This window comes from Amblyomma mixtum, chromosome 1 (genome assembly GCF_055824585.1).
Source record: "Amblyomma mixtum isolate Tamu chromosome 1, ASM5582458v1, whole genome shotgun sequence".
Taxonomy (NCBI): Eukaryota; Metazoa; Arthropoda; class Arachnida; order Ixodida; family Ixodidae; genus Amblyomma; species Amblyomma mixtum.
This window is the reverse complement of record NC_143012.1, coordinates 28,698,966-28,718,750: the sequence shown is the minus strand read 5'-3', so window position 1 is coordinate 28,718,750 and position 19,785 is coordinate 28,698,966. Positions and strand designations below refer to the sequence as shown.

At 45.2% G+C, this 19,785-nt stretch overlaps 3 protein-coding genes across 3 annotated transcripts in view; 1 reads left to right on the top strand and 2 right to left on the bottom strand.

The window, feature by feature from the left end:
• Positions 1-289: 289 nt before the first annotated feature.
• Positions 290-14,052, bottom strand: Rad17 (Rad17 checkpoint clamp loader component). Its single transcript, XM_089547030.1, has 17 exons — positions 13,905-14,052; positions 13,615-13,815; positions 13,354-13,431; positions 13,155-13,287; positions 10,810-10,940; positions 9,688-9,740; positions 9,440-9,559; positions 9,301-9,364; positions 8,282-8,402; positions 7,916-8,110; positions 7,072-7,157; positions 5,405-5,551; positions 5,174-5,308; positions 4,055-4,094; positions 2,055-2,135; positions 1,877-1,937; positions 290-1,798 (listed from the first exon to the last, which is right to left on the bottom strand). The coding sequence occupies exons 1-17, from the start codon at positions 13,911-13,913 to the stop codon at positions 1,636-1,638; spliced, it is 1,818 nt and encodes a 605-aa protein (XP_089403156.1). The 5' UTR covers positions 13,914-14,052; the 3' UTR covers positions 290-1,635.
• A 214-nt stretch (positions 14,053-14,266) lies between these two features.
• Positions 14,267-18,054, top strand: Fic (FIC domain protein adenylyltransferase). The gene is made up of 3 exons (XM_089547021.1): positions 14,267-14,786; positions 16,109-16,329; positions 16,834-18,054. Exons 1-3 carry the CDS (start codon positions 14,387-14,389, stop codon positions 17,674-17,676), a joined length of 1,464 nt encoding a protein of 487 aa, XP_089403147.1. The 5' UTR covers positions 14,267-14,386; the 3' UTR covers positions 17,677-18,054.
• Positions 18,041-19,785, bottom strand: part of SH3PX1 (sorting nexin 33-like protein SH3PX1) — a 25,699-nt gene continuing 23,954 nt past the window's right edge. The window contains exon 16 of the mRNA XM_089547011.1: positions 18,041-19,005. Within this exon, the coding sequence (XP_089403137.1) occupies positions 18,949-19,005 (57 nt within the window). The 3' untranslated portion in view covers positions 18,041-18,948. The remainder of the gene's footprint in view (positions 19,006-19,785) is intronic.

Genomic DNA, 19,785 nt, shown 5'->3' with positions numbered 1-19,785 from the left:
TTAAAAATATTTATGAAGAGTTAGATATAGCCAATAATTCGTAATATCCGAGTCCGTTACGTCGAGGTCCGACAGTATTTACCACATCGCTAGTCCTATTGTACACATGAATAAGTAATTCATTTCTTGAGTGAAAGAATTGTGTGAAAAATTGCGACTTTGCAAACAAACTGCAAATATGCAGTGCTGCTAAATGCTTCATGCAGTAAATTGTAATTTCTCTGTGTTTGCACAGTGAAGTATTCAGTGAAGTGCGCAGTGAATTATTGAAGAAGCAGAGACATCAAACTTTCGGGTAACATCTTTTACTGTGAACACTGTGTGCAGCATCAGCAACCTTGGTGCATTAATACATTATATTAACATGGCGTACGTATTATTGACCAATGTGCCCTGCATAGCTAATAGTACAATCTTGTATACTGTAGCTTTGTCTCGGTTTCTGTGCGTTGCGTTGGCGTCCCAGTAGCAAGTCGCAAGCAAGGAAACACAACAGTCTCATTTTTCCTGTCGCACGTACTGTACAATGCAGTGAAATATCACTAACGGCTCGATGCTTTGTTCAAAAGGCAGGCAGAAAATATACCCGAGGATAAAAAGAATCATCAGCCCAGTAGTCCCCTCAATCTCCCCAAAGGGGATTGATTTCCTGACTTCAGCACACCCTGCAACGGGCCTGCTTGTGTGGCTGGCAGCACGTAAGTAGCGCCGAGAAAAGAGGGGGAAAGCCTTGAGGACAAAAAACAAAGAGGTGCTGTTGAAGCCTGCTTAAGCTCTAGGATGCCATACAGGTCCAGCCAATAGTCGCACTTCAAGAATAAAATGACAATGGCCTATGCTAGCACATTATTCACTTTTGGGCTGTGATGCTACTGGAACCAACTTGGAGTGTGGAATTTACAGCGATAATGTAAGACAACTTTACTTTTATAGTAATGATTTGCAAAGAAAGCCGGGCGTCAAAAGAAAACGAAAATAGCGTTGACGGATACATGAGCGCAGATGACAAAGGCACAGAACTACGAAACCAGAAGGACGACATTATCTCCTACGAACGAATGAAAACTCACTCTAAACAAGATCCCAAACAGTGTGGTGTACTACTGGGCTTACTCGCATAATACATGCACTTTTTTCTAATATTTTTGTGAAAATTACGAGTTTGCATTTATTTAGGAAAAATTTGATTCTTGTCAAACAAAATTAAGCACAAGTTCATCTTATAGGTGCATTCGTTATGCGAGTAAATACAACATACACATATCCTATCTTGACAATGCGTTTACTATACGACAGCTGTGGCATTGCTTTTTGTAGGTGTAACATCTCATTGATACTTAACTTAAGTAAGCCAATGTTGACATTCCAGTCGCTGTGTAAAGCATGGAACTAACTTTTGAACAACTATACGACCGAATACAGAGTGAACGAGACCATTAATCTGCACATTTGCACAACACATGCACAACGAAAGCAAAAGTTCATTAAATAAAGTATAAACATGCTACCTTCAAAATAGAAGGTCAAGTCCCATGAATGGGTAATATACTGCACCTATCTCACAAATGTGCATGATGTGCAGTTATGCAAGACGCACAGCCTGCCAGTAGATTTCACTCAAGGTAAAACCTCAAATCAGTCGTCATACTCTTCAATGACGACTTCCTCGTCTGAGTAGCAAGGACCGTCCGGAGGCGCTTCCGCACTGTTGCACGTGTAGTTGACAGAGAGTTCCACCTGTCTGTCATCTGCCATGTCTTGCTCACGAAGGCTGCTCCAGCTAGTGTTAGCAGAAAAGCTATAACAGATTTGAGGCGACATCTTCAGTACAAAATCGGGCACAGCAAGAGAGCATAAATGAAGAGTAAGCGCTCACCGTAACGGATTCCTGTTAGCCAGCACGCCAATTTCGTCGACAAGTAGTCTCCGGGAGTTTGCTAAGGAAGCAGGACAAAGAATCAGCGCGTAATTGCTATACAGTGCAAGCCAAAGCAATGCTCAGAGTACATACATGAAAAAGACCAGGGCAACGTGCACCAGAAAAAAAGACTCACAAAGTTGTGTGCTGCTTCCTCGGAGAAGAGCCAGGTATGGCACCCTGTCCAGCTGCAGCTCTCGCCCTGTGCTATGCTGTCCTGAGTGGCAGTTTCATTAAAAGGAAGCAAAAAAAACAATCACTGTCAAATGGGCACCACATTTTCAGTTTTTCCTTTTTTTTTTCCCCAGTACAGCAGTTCCTTATTAATATGGGTGGCCCAAGTTATGAACAGTTTTTCTGGGAACCAAATTTATTTAGGCCCAAACTCTGAAAGCTTCCTTTCCTCCGAGGTCTTCCTAACCTTACGTGAGGCCGCCTTTCCGCGAATGTTCGATGGAGGAAGCCAGCTTACTCTGAAAGCTCTCCTCGCCTCTCCTCAAGTAAGGAGCGCATGCTGCGTGTCTGGGTTTGAGGGTTCCTTCACATCGGCCAATAGGACGCCGAGTAGGAAGTTGCATTCCCGCGGCGACAACAAACATGGCGGCGCCCTTCGAAGCTGGGCCCCTCGATTCGGACTGAATTCGTCGTCGTTACTGCGTTTTTCAGTGCGTTCGCTGACCATAAATGGGCCATCGGTCTTTCGCTTCCTCTCATCTCGCCTCTAAGAAAAGTATGAGTGATAAATGTGCCTTATTTTTTTATTTACATTGCCGATTCAGCCGCTTTTAGGCTTAAGGCCATCGGTTTGTTGACAGAAATGGTTTCCGTCTTAACAACCAGATGGCGCCACTAGGCTGAGCTAGGCGGAAAACTCGTCCACCAGATGCAAAGGGAATAGCCACATAAACGTCAATCGTCATGTCATTGCGTCGCTGTTTGCATAAGCTGAATGAAAAGTGGAAATTTGAGAAACGTTGTAACGTTCCGCAAAATACCTGCGTTTAGCGGACGTAAGCATGCACACGCTAATGGTCTCTCATGCCATGAGCGGCGACGTGGTGGCCGGGGGGTGTGAACGAGGCAACATTTCGGCGGCGGCGGATTTCGCTCGCTCTCGCCGCCGAATGCCGAAGTGTGACAGAGCCGCACCGGTGCGGAATCTGAACGCAAATTCTTCCTCTGAGTGCACTTCCACTGGATTCACCGCGTCGCGAAGCAACCTAGCTGTTGGAGGATACAGGTACACTTCATCGAATGCGTATTCACAAGCACGGTTAAAAAAATTGCGTGTAGTCGCCCGCGTAGCGGTCAGTCCACGCTATCATTTTCTCCCGCCTGCTCAACTGCACTCACGCCGGGCTCGCGTCCTTGCGCCGCGTCTCGCCGCCCGCGGGGTTTGCGGAGTCACTTGTGGCAGCAGTGAGGTGAAGCGCTCCTCCAGGGCCAGGAGCGACGTAAGGACGCATGAAGGCAGCTGGCAGCTGCCTTAACTGTGAGGATGCACCAAGGACGACCTTACTTAGGGCTCCTCAGTAAGGAAGCTTTCAGATTGACATGAGGGCACCTCACTGCAATGAAGGCTTCCTTATTGAGGTAAGGAAGCTTTCAGAGTTTGGGGGTTAATGTACTTGCACCTTGTTATTATGGAAACTTGCTGTTCAGATAATGGACAGTGTGAGAAAGCACAAAGTCCACTGGAGCCCGTGTATTTTTATTGCATTTGCATGGACAGTAATATGAACAAAACCCTGACTTTCCCAACCAGATATTTCCTTTCTTGTGTTTTGAGCGCAGGTCTGCAGGGAAAAGCATCATGAAAGTTTAAATTCTTCACGCTTTACGGTGCCAAGATTCACCACTGGCACCCCTCTCTATCTGCTGTATTGCATGAGTGCCTCTGGAGAAAGCTCTCAACAGGTCCTGCTACACTGGAAGTAGTGTTGACCACGTGCCAGCCTACTATACTTTTTAGACGTGTCATAGCAGCAGACAAGCTTTAAAAAAACGCTTCAATGCTCTCCTCTCAAGTTAAAAGCTCATCAACGAAGCAATACAAGAAGTCCCCCTCAATCAACAAATACTTTGGCAAAGCCTGCCTGTGAAAGGTTTTTCAAATGACAAAAGGGAATTTCTTGCCTTTAAATGCAACTCTCAGGTCATACAGTTTCTGTCTGATCTGAAATGGAAAAGGCAATAAAAAAGAATTGAGGATAGATGAACACCCTCAAACTTGCACTAATGCTTTCTTGTAGCACACCACCATGTCACCCGTGTCGAAAAGGCCCAGCATGCTCTCTCTGAGATGTACCCTGTGAGGGTGTAGTGAACGAAACTTCACCAAACTTCCTCAAACTTCCTCAGAACTTAGGTACAGGGGGATACCATTCAGGTGGAAAGCTGGGCAAGTTGAATTGGATTCATGGTGAAGGCAGCACAAAAGACGAGGATGTGTCATGTTTTCCTTCATCTTTTAGTCCTTGCCTTTCACACTATCTTCACCAGGAAGCCAGAACCGGCCTACGAGAGGAACCCAGCATTGATCAAAAGGCAACAAGCTGCTGACCTGCAATGAACAAACACTTGCCCGTGGAGAGGAACTGCTCAGTTTGCAAAGCAATAAAAAATGCAAGCAGTGGTTTAATAATGTCAGGAGTAGAGTAGAATGAAATTAGGTAATACGGCTTATTTATTTATTTTTCACAAAAACAAGGTGCAATTTAGACACAAGTTTCGTTTCTTGATGTTTCTGCATGTGTTTTAGAGAACACGACATTAGTGATCTTTGGATCCATATACACATTGTATGATGCTGACCTCTCTGTAAACAAAGCACTATGCCTCTCGATCGGTGCTGTTTTCCATGACACCATAGCACTGTCACTCTAAGTAGTGCAACAAGATGTCCTGACGTATTAGGCAGTCGCCTCATGAGCATTAGGAAGGTGTCAAAAGACCCTGTCACAAGGAATGCTAGCCTGGCAAACTCCATGATCTTTCATCTTTGATCCTCCAACTCCTGATCGTGTTCCATGTTTCAAAAGCTCCGGTTGCACAAATAGAAAAAGCAAAAAAAAAAAGAAAAAATGCACAAGTAAAAGCAATCTTCTATGGTTTTCTTATCAAAAGTTTTGTTTCCTCAAAGCTCACAGACATTTTGGTCTGCCAGTGTACTTCTGAGCAGTGTGTCTAACGTCATATCTAGTAACTACTCTAGCTCTCTCTCAAAAGTACACAACGTGCACCAGCAATGCTTACATCTCTCAGGGCCCCCGACCACTGTGGCTTCCCGAGGGGCTTCCACCCAGCGCTCTTGGTTGTCGACTGTGCAAGGCTGGACATGAGTCCTCTTGTTACCACAGACACTCCGTGGGCCTCCATTACATTCTCGCTCTGCCAAAGATAGTAGCAGGCAGCGGAAGTGAATCAATACCAAGCCATTCACTCCCATATGGCTGAGAGGCTTAGCCAATGAGGCCCATTACTCACAGTCCACTCGGAGAACAGCACGTCCCCATGGCAGAACCATTCGGAGCATTCCGACAACGTGTAAACGTCGGCAGCAAAGTCGGGCATGTTGTGATGGAGGAAGAGGGCAAACATCTCTCCAGACACCCCTGATCGCTCAAACACATCCTGCGTGAGTGAGACGAAAATGTGTGAAGAGTACAACCAGCACTTAAAGTTGTCCTGTTTTAGCACCCCTTGGTCAGCATCTTTCAAAAATGCAGAAACCATCCCAAGTCAACACGTGTACTTAAGTAAGTATGTGCTATCGGGCAAAATAAAATGCGAACACGCACGCTCTTTATTATTGTGCTGTGCAGCGAGACATTCCTTTGCAATTGGTTTACGAATATGCATTTTGCTGGCTCTGTTACACAGCAACATGAACCACATAGCTGTACACTAAAGATGAAAATAGAAAGCCAGAATATTATATTTTGACTTGTTCATAGATGCTGTTCACAATCCGTTCTGGCCCAACAGTTCCCCGAATTGAAGGATGCTAGATGCCTCGCTCCCTCATCGGTCACTGCCTAATAGATATCCCAAATCTCCCTCTTCACTGTCTATCCTCTTCTCCACCTACTCTTCACAGATGATATGATCCACAATACTTTCAGACTCCCTACTCATGGGAAGCGAACCTGCAGTACCACACTTTTGCTTTGACAAAGACAATCTGCTCTGGCAAAATTCCCTGCGGTACTGCAAACATAGCAGTCACTTCCATTCACCCCTATTTTCTGTCGGTGTCCATGTTTCTGCCTTTTTTTTTTTATTTACTACTATGGCTACAGCAGTGGTATCAATCCACGTCACTTGCTCCATGTCACTGGGCATACTTAGTAAAGCCAAAGGAGATGGAAAGATGCATTGTATGAACCAGAGCTAAACACAGGGTCACGGGTCCCAAACAAGTACGTATACCACCTCTGTACCAGTGCCAAGTACCAAGACAAGTGCTGGAGACAAGTTCGCCAAGCTGGAAGCACAATGAATAAGTTGTGAGAGCCATGCATAAAGAGCTATATGAAGCGAGTGCCTTTTTACTTATTGTGGATATGTGAAATCTGGCCCATGAGATTCTTCCCATTGCACACTGCCGGTACACTGATGGTGACTGGATTAATCAATAAATGCTCTTGTGTAGTTTCAGCATGCTGAATTGCCATTAGAGTGATATACTATGACATGTAATTTTGCATTCAATGGGGCTGTTTGGGAGGTAAACTCTTTCCTACCATATTTTATGAAGTGCGATACCCTTCCCAACCTTTACAAAGCACAAGTGAAAATTTCACAAACCACTTCATTTGTTTTCAGTAAATGTTCTTAAAGCCCCTGCCTTTCCTCTTCTTCCTCCTCTTTGTTCTTAAAGAATGTGCAGAAGCAATGTCTAACAAAGCGCAGCTGTATCTAAATGAATAAGCAAAAAAGGAAAGAAAAGAATTAAACAAATTAATACCGCACACACACAGACAAGCAAGAGAACAGGCATTTTGCAAGCAATATTCTGTCTACAGTGGTAATCAATTCATGCGTGTGTGACCTTCAGTTAAGAACTTGCATCATGCCACAGTATGTTTGCAAGCTTGGGGTAAAAGCTGCTTCAAGCAAAAAGGAGACCATGACAGCCTTAGGTTGGATACCTCGGGATTCCTGTCGCCAGAGCGCTTTTCTGGATCCTTTGCGGCCGTCAGTGACAGGTCAGCACTTGACACTTCAGATCCTCCTTCTGCAGTGAAAAAAAAAAAAGAACTCCTTATATGGCAAAGTCCAATCACAGATTCAGAGCACTTCCTGAACAACTTTTTCTGCTCTTTTCAGAGCAAGGCTACGGCAAAGGTCAATCGGAATCGTGGATTCCATGTTTCAATCTGACAAGTTGGGAGTGGTTGGCCAAGGCCGCTCAAGACTGCTCTGCTGAAATTGATGTCTTCAACCAGAAGCCAGCGTGACATATTCACTTCAGCTGTGTACTCCCTTTTGGCACCTCACTGTCTCCATTCTGCAGCAGCCAATGTGCGAGGTCAACCACAAGGAATGCTGGGTACTTTCTCCGTCAGCAGCATGCAACCCCTGGCCGGCTCTAGGCTACTAAGCACACATGCTCCGAACTGGGTTCGGGCACTTCACAGTGGAGCGGGCAGACCGCTCCATATCTACCACTAGAATTCACTACCACAAAAAACGAAACCTCTCTGAATGGACAAACTGAGAGCCCAAAACACAGCTCGTGCATGCAAATTGGTAATAACCCGGTCAAGGATTTGAAAAAATCCTATTCAGGCATAGGAAGTGAAAAGAAGCAGTACAGTCACTGCACAAGTCAACATGTATACTGAAGTGTGACAGTCTGGAACCCATATGGTCTCTTTTCTTATCACGAAAACTGAATCGAATCTGGAACAACGTACTACACCTTCATTCAGTCAGTGACTATATTGCTTTTTTTCAAATCACTAGTAACCGGTGCAGATTAGCAGCACCAACCTATTTTTGAAGACTGCTCAGTTTGCTTGGGCTTGCAGTGCAGGATTTTCCCCAATGAATGGAAGAGGGTCAGCGGCGCGTCTCGTCCAATGCCGCTGCCGTACGTGTCAGGCTTGACCGACTTCTTCCGTCGTTTCTTGGCGGCACCGCTCCACTGCCGCTTTGCACCAGGCTTGTTTCTCGTGGGTCCAGTGCCTGCGATTTTTCACACATTCCGCTTTACTCAGTGCTGCATGAAGACTTATATGACACAAGTTAGACTTAAAACATGCCCCTTCCTCAGTGCTACATGTGGACTAATATAGTACAAATTAGACTTAAAGCATGCAGCAAGAGGCTCATGATGCCCACAAGGGCAACACCTACTTTGACTAGGAGAACAGAAGAATTCGAGGGCATTAATGGCACTGCGAATGTCCCCATTGCTGGCTGCAACAATGCCGTCGATGTCATCAGGAGTGGGCTCATGAGTGATGGTCTGCGACTGCTGCTGAGACAAGATGGGACACATGAAGGATAGAATCAGGTGCACTTAAACAAGCGAATGCATACTTTTTGCTGCTTGAGAATTACTCTCGCTCATTACACTGTAACTCATTCGCTCATCACTACAACTGGACGACAACTACAGAAAGAGATATAAAGTTAACCATATTCCCCAAGGCTAACCAAACTTCTAATTAACACCACCAGACCCTTCTTACATTCAATATTCAATAGGCATGCTTACAACCCTTTATTTGCCCTTCACGAGCTTATAAACGGCAAAAGGCCTCATCTGAATGAAGGAACTACAGGAAAACATGACAACAGAACAGCCAACCGGCTTTCTTGCCCCAGTCAAAACACCTAGTCAAGTGTAATAGCTAAACCTGTTAATCTAACTTACTGCAGCTCATATAACACTACAGGAAGAAATCATCAGTCTATCACAAAACCTTGCAATTGGGCTGCAAATATGTCCACATAAGAGTAGCCATAGGGTTTCTCAGGATTTTTTTATTCCAGTTTCCAGCATGAAGCAGCACTGCACAAACAGGCTTCCAAGGTGCAAAGACTTTTTAAAAAGTAAGCAACAACAAAATTATGTGCAAACAGAGCTGACATTAAGACCTTAAAGCCTAGTCAGCTATATACACCACCAATAATGAAATTTTTAAGAGCCAAAGCTCAACTAAAAGGCATGCTGCAGTAGAAGGCTCTGGATTAACTTCAACCACTTGGAATTATTTAACTTGTAGTGAAATATGAATGCACACTTTTTCACCTAAATCAAAACATGGCTGCCAAAGTCGGAATCAAGCCTACGCCCTTTTATTGCAGCCAAGCTACCACGGCAAAAAGCACCTCAATATGAGCACAGGCAGGATTCAGAGTAAACTTACCGCAGCTCTGTCAAGCAGTGCACAGAGTGCTTTTGCGACAAAGGTTGTTGCAATGGGGTTGAACCTGCACCAAGACATATACAATGTGAGCCTTCCTTTCGGCAACTTCCCCGTTGAGTAGTCAAGAGGGAGGTCTTACGCGATTTTGGTGACTTCTAGCTCCCGCAGAATGTCCTCGGGAAAGAGGCGGTGTTCAAGTTTGTCAGCCGAGTCGCTGATTATAAATACAAGGGGTGCAATGGAGACCCGACAGCATGCCCTGAAAGAAGAAACGCAAAGCTACTTGTAAATAAGTTGCATCGAACAAGCTCATGTAAGCATTAAGAAATAGTATAAAAATGAAGTCTTCCATATGGCAGCTGCTTCTTGCCATGTTGAGCTGCTCACCTGAGTGTCATGTGCAAGCTTCCGGGGTCCCTGATAAAGAAGTTCGGCAAGTCCTGAAACATTATATGCACTTTTACAATGTGGTTGAAACAGCAATATGAACCATTTACACCCTTGCGTGACACAAAGTGCTGCTTCTATAACGGGTTACATGCTTACACTCTGCGCTTTCATGCTGATGATAGCAAGCAAAAGTTGCGTTTAATGTTTTACGAGTGTTTTGCACAAACCGTCATTAATAAGGCCATCGTCAGCCTTAACACAGCTATCTTTTACATCCAAACAATAAATCTGCCTAAAATTACACTTCCACAATCAATTGCATAATTCATTAACATGGAAGACTGCAAGAAATAATGAGCACGTGCCTCTAGTGTTTTGTACTACTCTACAAACACTACCAAAAAAGACAGAAAAACATGCACCTGTCAAGTGACCCAAAGCACATGACACCAACAATTCTACTCAGTCAGAGCTCGGTGGGAAAAGAGACTTCACTAAAAACAGCCCCAAAGCAAAGGAGAAATTTAGTTGCTCACAATGCACTTGCATTGTGTATGGATGGCTAGCCCTGCTGCATCATCATGAAATGTTCATGTCGCACTGTCGAAAGGAAGAAACTAAAATGAACAGCAGTGGAACTTTACGGCACACACATAAAAAACCACCCAAGGACGATGCCATGTCAAAAGCAATGCAGCACAAAATTTTTTTTTTACACTAGAAGACACAGTGCCGAGAGCTTAAATGCTAATAAAATAAGAAATTTTTTTTTAAAATGCAATGCATTCAACACCAGCCAGATTACGTATGTTGATATGTGATCATGTTGGTGGGCTGCACTGATAATAGCAAGATTTCACTGCAGAACTTTGCTTTATCTCATTTTCTGCAATTTCCTGTGCCAAATTAAACTTTCGATTTCATATCTAGCCAGTTATACTGTGACTGATATTGTCATTACAAGGCAGACTCAACTTCCACCATAATCTCACAATACATAGTGTCGGCAACAATAGCAATATAGACGGCACTAATAACTAAGCCTGAACCAGGCTACAAGCAATGATTCAGCACACCATGAATTACATGATGAAAAGTATGTAACCATGCAGTCCGTACCTCTACTAGCACAACCCTCTTGGCAGAGTCCTCATTCAGAAGAGAAGCGTAACGGCTTGACTGAAAGAGGAAGTCTTCAAACTGCTCCACCTGTCCAGTGACACCTCCAAAGTCCCAGTTCTGGTTATATTCTAAACAAACAAGGCAACGGTGTCACGCATCATTTTTTACAACCATAAACATGTTCAATCGGAAAATAGACTCAGCAAATCTAAAATTAAATCAGAAACTATACAGGTTGCTAAAATCATCTTAGAGCTTTCTTCTTTTTAAAACTTTGCACTATCCTGCAGTGGTACCCTTTCAAACTTGAAAATATTAGCACAGCATCTTGTCTCGCACGTGTCAGTGAAATTTGATGTTTGTAAAGCAATTAGTGTAGCATGCTAAATGAACAGAACAACACGATGTTTGTTTCAAAATACCTGGACAGTGTGGCTTCCAAGATATTTACATTTATTTTTTTTTTATTTATTTATTTATTTGGAACATACTGCTAGCCTCTTTCGAGGCTGTTGCAGGAATGGGTGCATGTTTGTTTTCGTTTTTTTTTAGGTACATCACAAAAAAAAATTCACAAAGAAGGTTCACACAACTGAAATAACATTGTAAAAGGGATAATCATGGGAGACAGTTTCGAAATGGAAGACGCAGTATTAAACACAAAATAAAGCACAGTGTGAAAAAATATTTTTTCAAAAAAGTACAAGCAATGCCTTACTAAAAAGTTCAAATAAACAATTATGACAGGTGACAAAGAAAACTACTCAGAGATTCAGAGCTAACAACATTTGCTGGTAACATATTCCATTCCCTAATCGCTTGCGGAAAAAATGAATAACGAAAGGTGTCAGTATTGAATTTATACTCTGTTAAATGCTTTGAGTGTTTCGTTCTGGTATTGCGTTTTGGTGAAGGAACTAAGTAGAGTTCAGAATCTTTTTTGAGAGCACCGTATAAGAGGAGAAAGAAGAATTTAAGGCGCGAGATTCGGGCGCGGTTACTAATAGTGGAGAGATTTGCCTTGTTTAAGAGTTCAGTTGGAGAGTCATTACGTTTATATTTGTCAAAAATAAACCTTACTGCTTTCCGATGGACGCTTTCTAACTTATTTATGCATTTCTGTGTGTTCGGAAACCAACACAGGATGTTGTACTAGAGCACAGGAAGGACGAGGGAGCGTTATGCCAGTAGCTTGGTGTCGGGAGAGGCAGTCGATATTGATCGCTTTAGAGAAAAGAGTGCGGAAAGTGCTTTTGACGATATTTATTCTACATGATTATCCCATTTCAGGTCAGAGGAGATGACAACGCCGAGGTACTTGTATTTTTTGACTGATTTTAAAGGTTTATTTTCGACTTCATATGAGAAAAAGAGCAGGTTCTTTTTTCTTGATACAGTCACACATGGGCACACTCGCGATCTGACAGCTCACATAAAATGTTTAAAGACTTCTTGGGTCCAGAGGCAGACTAAACCAAAACGAGGACATGGCCTGGACGACAGATAGTACTTCTAAATATGGGAACGAAAAGCTGTGCTAGCAGCATAGTGGATGTGGCTAGCAGATTTCAAATGACAAACAGCAGAGGAAGCAGACTTGTTTTTAAATGCAAAAAATTACGTCATTAGGTTGTCCCTGGCAAGCCACGGGCCAGCAATACCAAACTGAAAGTGCATTCAGCTCAGCCCCAACACTGTGAGACGTGTGTGCCTGCGACCAGATAAAAGAAATCACTAAAGCATCGGTGCAATGTGTCACTCTATCTTACTTAATCCATAGGTTTTCATCACCACCAGTTCACTGCCAGTTAGTATATGGCGATCTTTCGGAATCTCAACAAGAAAGTAAGAGTTTCAGGGCAGTTGACAGCAAAATGCGAAATATGAATTTCATCCGACCGTAAAATTCAACGGCATTGCAGTTTGGTCCATGTGATATGTTTAGCGCCATGTCATCCTTCACCTTCCAAGAAGGTAAAATTACTACCACCAGCCTTTTTAAAAGATCGGTAGTAATAAGTATAGAGTGTTACATTTCGTAATCAATCAAGTAATAAACAAGCTAAAGGAAGAACAGAAGCAAGCAGTGGACGTTACAGAGGATCCTATAATAGTGATGATGACTGAGCTGGTGGTTACTGTCTTGCCTGATGAAATGAGCGGCCATCGAATGCAATGACCAGATAGCAGTTACGGTTCCGCCTGGATGGAACTCCAGCCACAGGCTTTCTAGAACCTTACTCAAATTACAGCGTCACTGCTGCCCTCTGGCAGCAATAATCGCCACAACGGCACGCTGGAGTGACAAGTTGAGAGGGATCTGGGGAAAGCGTAGTAAATACCAGCTCTAGCAGTGAGGGACACCGGGTTGACCCATTCGCAAATGGTGAAGCCTTGTTCGGCGGCGAGACACCGCAGCGTTGCTGTCTTTCCTGAGCCAGCCGGCCCAGAGAGAAGTACGATGGCGCCCGCGTTCTGAAACCAATATATATTATAAGGGCGAATCAGGCTTCAGTTCGGATCAGTGTTGTCCTTAATTACCTTGCTCCCTGAACTGAGCTTTTCCGCAATGCAGCGACAAACTTGCTCTACTTTATCTCGATGGACAGCCAAGTCATTCTGAAAAGGAAAAGTTGCCGACAGCGCATTGGCGTTCACTCATGAAATCGCTTTACGGAGCTAGCGCGCACGCAGGTCACGGAGCGAATAAGTGACAATATGCCTCAATTGGCTCAATGCACTTCTCACAAAAGGATTCAATTAAGCACTTGGAGGCAAAAAGTAAGCGCTACAAGGGCTTACGCGACTTTTGGGAGCGAATTTCTCCACCCATGTTCCATCGGTGCGAACAGCGCTGTCCGCTAGATTTTGATCCGAGGTGCCGCCGTCGTATGCCGCAGAAGAGTCGTTATCTTTCGCAGCAGGTCGTTTCCTTCTCATTCGACCGCGGGTACTTCGGCCTGCCGGGGGCTCCAAACAAAAGCCGTCTTCAGGCTTCACCCACTTGAAAACAGAAAATGCGAGAGCGAGTTTTCAGCAGAAGCGCGTCGTAAAAGTGGACTTCACAGGATTGTCAGCGACGCAGAACTTACGCTCATCATGCGACTTGCTTGGGACAGGCTAAAGACACAATATTCTCTTTGTATAGCTCATAAATGATAGTCACACATTTTCTTATTTAGAGATAAACTGCGAAATCAATTACGCCGGACGCAACCTGACATTTAAAACAAAACTGGCCTAAAATCTGGATTAGGCTTCGCACTTGCTTTGACTTCTTCCGGCAAATCGGATTTCACACAACTTTTGTTAGTCACGTAGAGAAGTTTATATATATTTAAAGTTCGCGCAAACAAAGATTCAAGAGTATTAATTTCAGTGTAATTTTACACTAAGCAGGTATTTGTTTAATTTACGAAAGGTAGCGAGCGTCCTCTAGGATCACCTGCTCACTGCGCCCTTAGCAACGTGCCCGCAAGGCTGATGTGTATTTTCGCCCCCGATACCCTGATGCAATGCCCGGTACGCCCGAGCATGCGATGTGCGGTAAAAAGCGCCAGTTGTCAGCTGTAGAATGAATTACAACGTGCTTATCTGGTTGTATGTGAGGCTGGAGAACATGTTGATGACAACGCATCACTGGATAATGTCGGCGCTGTTCCAGGACCTGCGATCCCACAAGTACGTGGCTAGTTTCAGCGCCTCGTTCATGATCGTGGGAATACTTGTGCTGCTCGTGAGCTTGGCTCTCGTGTGGACTCCGTCGGTGTGGAACCTGAAGCGACCGCGGCAGGCCGCATCCAAATTGGAGCTGACGCCCTACAAACGCACGGAGCTCGCCGACAAGCAGAGCACGCGAGCGCTGCCAAATTTCCTGCCAGACAGCAACGATCTCGAGGTGACCGAAGAGGAGATCGTCGACGTCTACAACCACCTGCCGACGCGGAAGCCGAAAGACGAGAACGGCAGAAACGGTAGTTGGCCTTTGCGCATCATGCCTGTTCCCGCTGACCGAAACTGTCGGGAGCGGTGAGCGTGTTTTAGGAAACTCCCAACCAGCTGTGCGCTGCTCTTGTCTCCGCCTCCTCTCCCCTGCATCAGAAAGCTTCCGCATTGCGCAACTGGCAAGTACACGATCCCATCCGCGTGCGTCATTCTGTGGCAGCGGAGGTTTTAGACGCACTATTCGAGAGTTGGCATAAATCCCAGCTGCCACGGAAACTGCTAGACGAGCGAAACCACTCTTCCCCCGGTAGTAGTTGCCCCTACGGAGACCCTTACGTTGGGGGCTAGCATACAGTCTCACTTAATAAATTTCGAGAGCTCATTCAGTACAAGTGACAGCGCGCGATAAGCTTATGAAGCAGTGATCCGAGTTTGCGGTGACGTCGAAAATTCCTGCAAGAGTCTGCAATGAAATTTAAAATGCGCGCCGACATGCGTCCGCAGAACCCCATCAAGGTTTCTCGAGACGTACTCCGTTTCTACTTAATTACCCAGTTAACTAGCACATTATTCACTGCTAACTCTTAGTGTTCACAGTAGCATTGGAAAATGAACACATTATCAACTAATAAAATTCTTGATTCATATTGTTTACAAGCAGTGTATTACTGCAAGAGTAGCAGTCCTACCCCCCCCCCCCCCCCCCCCCACTTACGCACACACACACACACACAAAAAACTGCATTTCAGCTAGCTTAGCCGAGGTAGTGTATTTAAAGCAAATCGAAATACTGAGCACACTTTCCTGCACATTCCACTTTAATAATCATTTGTCTGTTCTCCAGCATGTGATGTTTTGGTAGTAGTTGGCTTTTTGAAACTAATAATTGATTCTATCACCACATTGTATATGCCTACGATTGATGAATCATAATTGGATTTCATCTCTCATGCTGTTTTAGTTTCATCAACCAAACGATGGCCGTGTCATGTAAAGTGTGTTTAGGTCTTGAGAGGCATGAAAAAACTGCAATATAACCCCTGATATGTCGTTAGTCATCATTCAAGCTCTTTAAGCAGGCTGGCATAAGTATTTTAGTGAATTGAAACTACGTATCTGGTTATATTGTAGTTTTTCATGCGCAACAAAATTCAGTTATAAGTTATTTAGCAACCTTAGGGCAATATCGTAGGATGATCCATGTATATTCATGTCTAACACATCATTTGAAAGAAAATTTTAATTGGTGTCTATACTCTATAATCTCTCGCATTTAACTCTGAAGGACATAACTCCTCTTTCACACAGTACTCCCATAATAACCACAACCATGTGTTGGCCTCTTTGCAGATGTCGAAGCGCTCACATCACTGCGGGCAGCCCTGCACATGGTGGCACTGGGCAAGTACGAGAAGGCGCTCAAGCTCTTCCAGCACGCACTCATCCTGAGCCCCAGCCAGCCAGACATTCTCACAGAGTACGGGCAGTTCCTCGAGAACCACAAGCAGGACTTCATCAAGGCTGACCACATGTACAGCCGTGCCCTGGTCGTCAAGCCAGACCATTCACAGGTGCGGTACTCCGAGCAGTTTCCCCTCCATCTTTCCCTACTACTATTTGTTGCCTAACCAGCCAGCAAAGCCTAGCAGGCAGATGAAGCCACTCTCCTAGTTTTGTAGCTACCAGAAATGGTAGAGGCCACAAATTTCTGTTCGCAGCATTTAAGAAGGCTGTCGTATGTGTTGTGGAACAATTCTCACTTACATCGCAAACAGCGATATTTTCAAATACAAGGGCAGAATTAGCAATTGTTTTACAACAGTATTGCCTGCATCAAAGCAGACTACACGTTGTATAGTTACAAGCTGTTCCTTTGATAGCGCGAGCTGAAATGAGCATTCTTAGGGTGGCTGTTGGTGTCTGCTTCATAATCTGTTGGGGCAATAAGAAAGCACCCTGCAGTAACAAAACCATGAACCAGCTGTGAATCATTTGGAAACATAGCATCAATGTTCTCCCAGGCTCTCTCTGCTGAACAGTGTGTATAACCAAGGATTGTGATGCAAACATTGCAGGCACTGGTGAACCGTCAACGCACGCTACCGGTGGTGGAGAAGCTGGACGAGAAGCAGCTGACGCGCATCGACAAGAAGCGGCTCTTCCTCATCCAGATACCCGAGGGCGACCCGTCGCTGAAGCGCATGAAGAAAGAGGCCTACTTCCAGCACATCCACCACACAGTGGCCATCGAGGGCAACACCATGACACTGGCCGAGACCCGGATGGTGGTTGAGACGCGCACGGCTGTGCCCGGCAAGAGCATCATGGAGCACAACGAGATCCTGGGCTTGGACGCGGCACTCAAGTTCGTCAACAACACGCTGGTCAACAAGGCACTCCTCACGGTGTCCGACATCCTGGCCATGCATCGGCGCATCCTCGGACATGTCGATCCAGTGGATGCGGGCACCTTCCGCAGGACCCAGGTGTTTGTGGGCGAACACACGCCACCCAAGGCTTCGCTGGTCAGGGACCTCATGGAAGACTTCGTCGACTGGCTCAACTCTGAAGAAGCCCTCAGACTTCACCCAGTGAAGTATGCGGCGCTGGCCCACTACAAGCTGGTTTTCATACACCCGTTTGTCGACGGCAATGGAAGGACTGCACGGTTGCTGATGAACCTGCTGCTGATGAGAGTTGGTTATCCACCAGTGATTGTGCGTAAGCAGGACCGCGCGCTTTACTACGAGTACCTCCAGCTGGGGAACGAGGGGGACGTCAGGCCATTTGTGCGGTTTATCGCTGAGTGCACCGAGCGGACTTTGGACGTGTATCTCTACGCGACCGAGTATGCCAAGCACCAAAGAGCTCTCACAAGCCAGGACAGTAACGAGGGTGAGGTGGCATTTGTGAGCTAAAGCTTGCCTGCACAACATGGCTAGGAAGTGAGTCACAGATTGCTGCCAGTTGCCGTGGTAGACCCTATGGGCGTCCTCACAAGCCGAAGGGCATTGCAAACCACAGAGCCACCACAGGGCCACAAATTCTACTGGAAAACCAGTCAATACTTGATCCCAGCTGGCGGCCACTGCGTGGTCTTTAGGTCGGCACAGTCATCAGTGCCTTCCAGCGTGGGCAACCGTGTGTTAGTTGCGCTATTTATTCATGTGTTTGTTATGCAAAAGTGGCACAGACACTTTTGTTTATGTACAAAAGATGAAAAATTGTTACGAGATTACGTTCTCAGTATTGTTTTCAGAATAAACAGGAGTTGCAACGCGCTCGTTTAATATGCATTGCCGCAACATTTCCTTTATTTCAAAACAAAATGTGTATATAACTAGCATGGCAATACAGAACATGTAGAAGGCTACAATCGACCATGTGGTACTCAAACAAAAAACAGGGTAAACCTGCTCCTTGCACTTCCTTCAAGTGCAACAGGCATCTAGTACCCTGAGATGCAGTTTGTCACAAAACAGCTACAAAAATGTATAAAACTACCTTAATACAGACGAGTTGCACCTACACTATATGCAAGTAATCTGTTATATGCAGCCATTGCGGGCTTAAAACAGCTCTGTTAGGGCAAACCTAACCCGACAAATATTTATCTCACAAAAGCCTCCCTTATAAAAATGTGGCTAGATCTAAACATCTGAGCGGAAAACAGCTTAAAAACGGCCATCAAAACCCCCTTGATTGATGATGACGAGTCTAACCTCTTTGCAGACACATGCACAATACATGCACATACACGCGCACACAACCTAGCATTCGCGACCAACACACAGGTGTCCAACAGTGGGAGAGGGAGAAAGCAGAGCTTGCGCACCATCAAGTGTCCTCAGATACACAGAAACAAGAAGGATTTGATTCCCAGCACAACTGTGGCGAGTGTAGTGTGGTACGCACGTTTGAGGGAAGCGGCCTTGAGACTCCGGCAGCAAGGAATTCCACCTCCACCGTGAAGAGAAAAGAAGGGGGCGCTCGACATCGTGTCGCACCACGGCACAAAGAGAACAGGACTGATGCAACAACCGAGGACAGACGGCTTTCGGTACTGGTAACCGACCACAATGCGGACATCGCACGCACGTGCCTGTGCATAGTGTTTTCACAAGACGCAACTGATGCTGGCCGGCAACGGAAGACTGCTGTAAGATGCGCCATGCTACTGCTGCTGGACGCTACTGTTGTGGTGCCATCATGTACCTGCCTTGAGCTTCCTTTAGGTTCTTTACAATCTGCAAGGAGGGAAACGAGCGGCCGCGAATTAAGCGCCGCAACACAGGAAAGCCGCAGTCACATCGGATGAGACACAACTTGCCTGCACCCTCCCAACAAAACGTTTACACCGCAACCCACTTTACAACTAAGAGCAGAAAAAAATTAGATATAGAATTGCTGTTACACTAAACTCTCGATGTCCGAACAATTTTTATTGAGAAAAAAAAAGCAAGAGGATAAGTTCTGAAATTATGCAATTTTCAACGTCAATCTCAACTTGTTTGGCAGCCAGTATTTAGCACTAGCATGTTAAAAACTTCACACTACATATTAAAAGTGCAGGGGGGGGGGGGGGGGGGGGGGCTGCACAAAGAGTAAAGCGGCTCGCGTCTCACAGGCAAGTGATCATGTGCACAGAGTTTTGAAGCAAAAAAACATGGGGCATCGAGGCCACCTACTATTGCAGCAACAACTATAAGAGGAAAGCTTTCCGACGTCAATGCTAATGCTGTTGCGGATGTCAGTAACAAGAAACAAACAAGTCTCGTGACCACTCGACAGGAGACTGCCATGCGGAAGCAATGTGTACATGGTGACGTGAATTTGAGACCATACACAGAGTAACAGCAAGAAGTATGTGTTCTAGCCAGAAAGTCGCCATGCCTGTGGTGACTTGCCTAGCGACCCTACTTGGTAAAGCTGATGCAGCCATTATTGACACTTCTAGACAAGGTGCAGTTGCATTGGGGAAAAAAATGGAGAAAATGGGGAAAAAATGTTGAAATCACTGACAGAAA

Bases quoted from the DNA above. Each gene is read 5' to 3' on its own strand.
- Rad17 (XM_089547030.1), bottom strand. The intron at 7,158-7,915 runs GTTGGTGCTGCT...TTTTCACTGCAG, and splicing joins TGAGCAGTCTTCAAAAATAG to AAGGAGGATCTGAAGTGTCA. The intron at 1,799-1,876 runs GTGAGCGCTTAC...AATCTGTTATAG, and splicing joins GCTAACAGGAATCCGTTACG to CTTTTCTGCTAACACTAGCT.
- Fic (XM_089547021.1), top strand. From the start codon at position 14,387: ATGAATTACAACGTGCTTATCTGGTTGTATGTGAGGCTGGAGAACATG. The intron at 14,787-16,108 runs GTAGTTGGCCTT...GCCTCTTTGCAG, and splicing joins AGACGAGAACGGCAGAAACG to ATGTCGAAGCGCTCACATCA. The intron at 16,330-16,833 runs GTGCGGTACTCC...CAAACATTGCAG, and splicing joins TCAAGCCAGACCATTCACAG to GCACTGGTGAACCGTCAACG.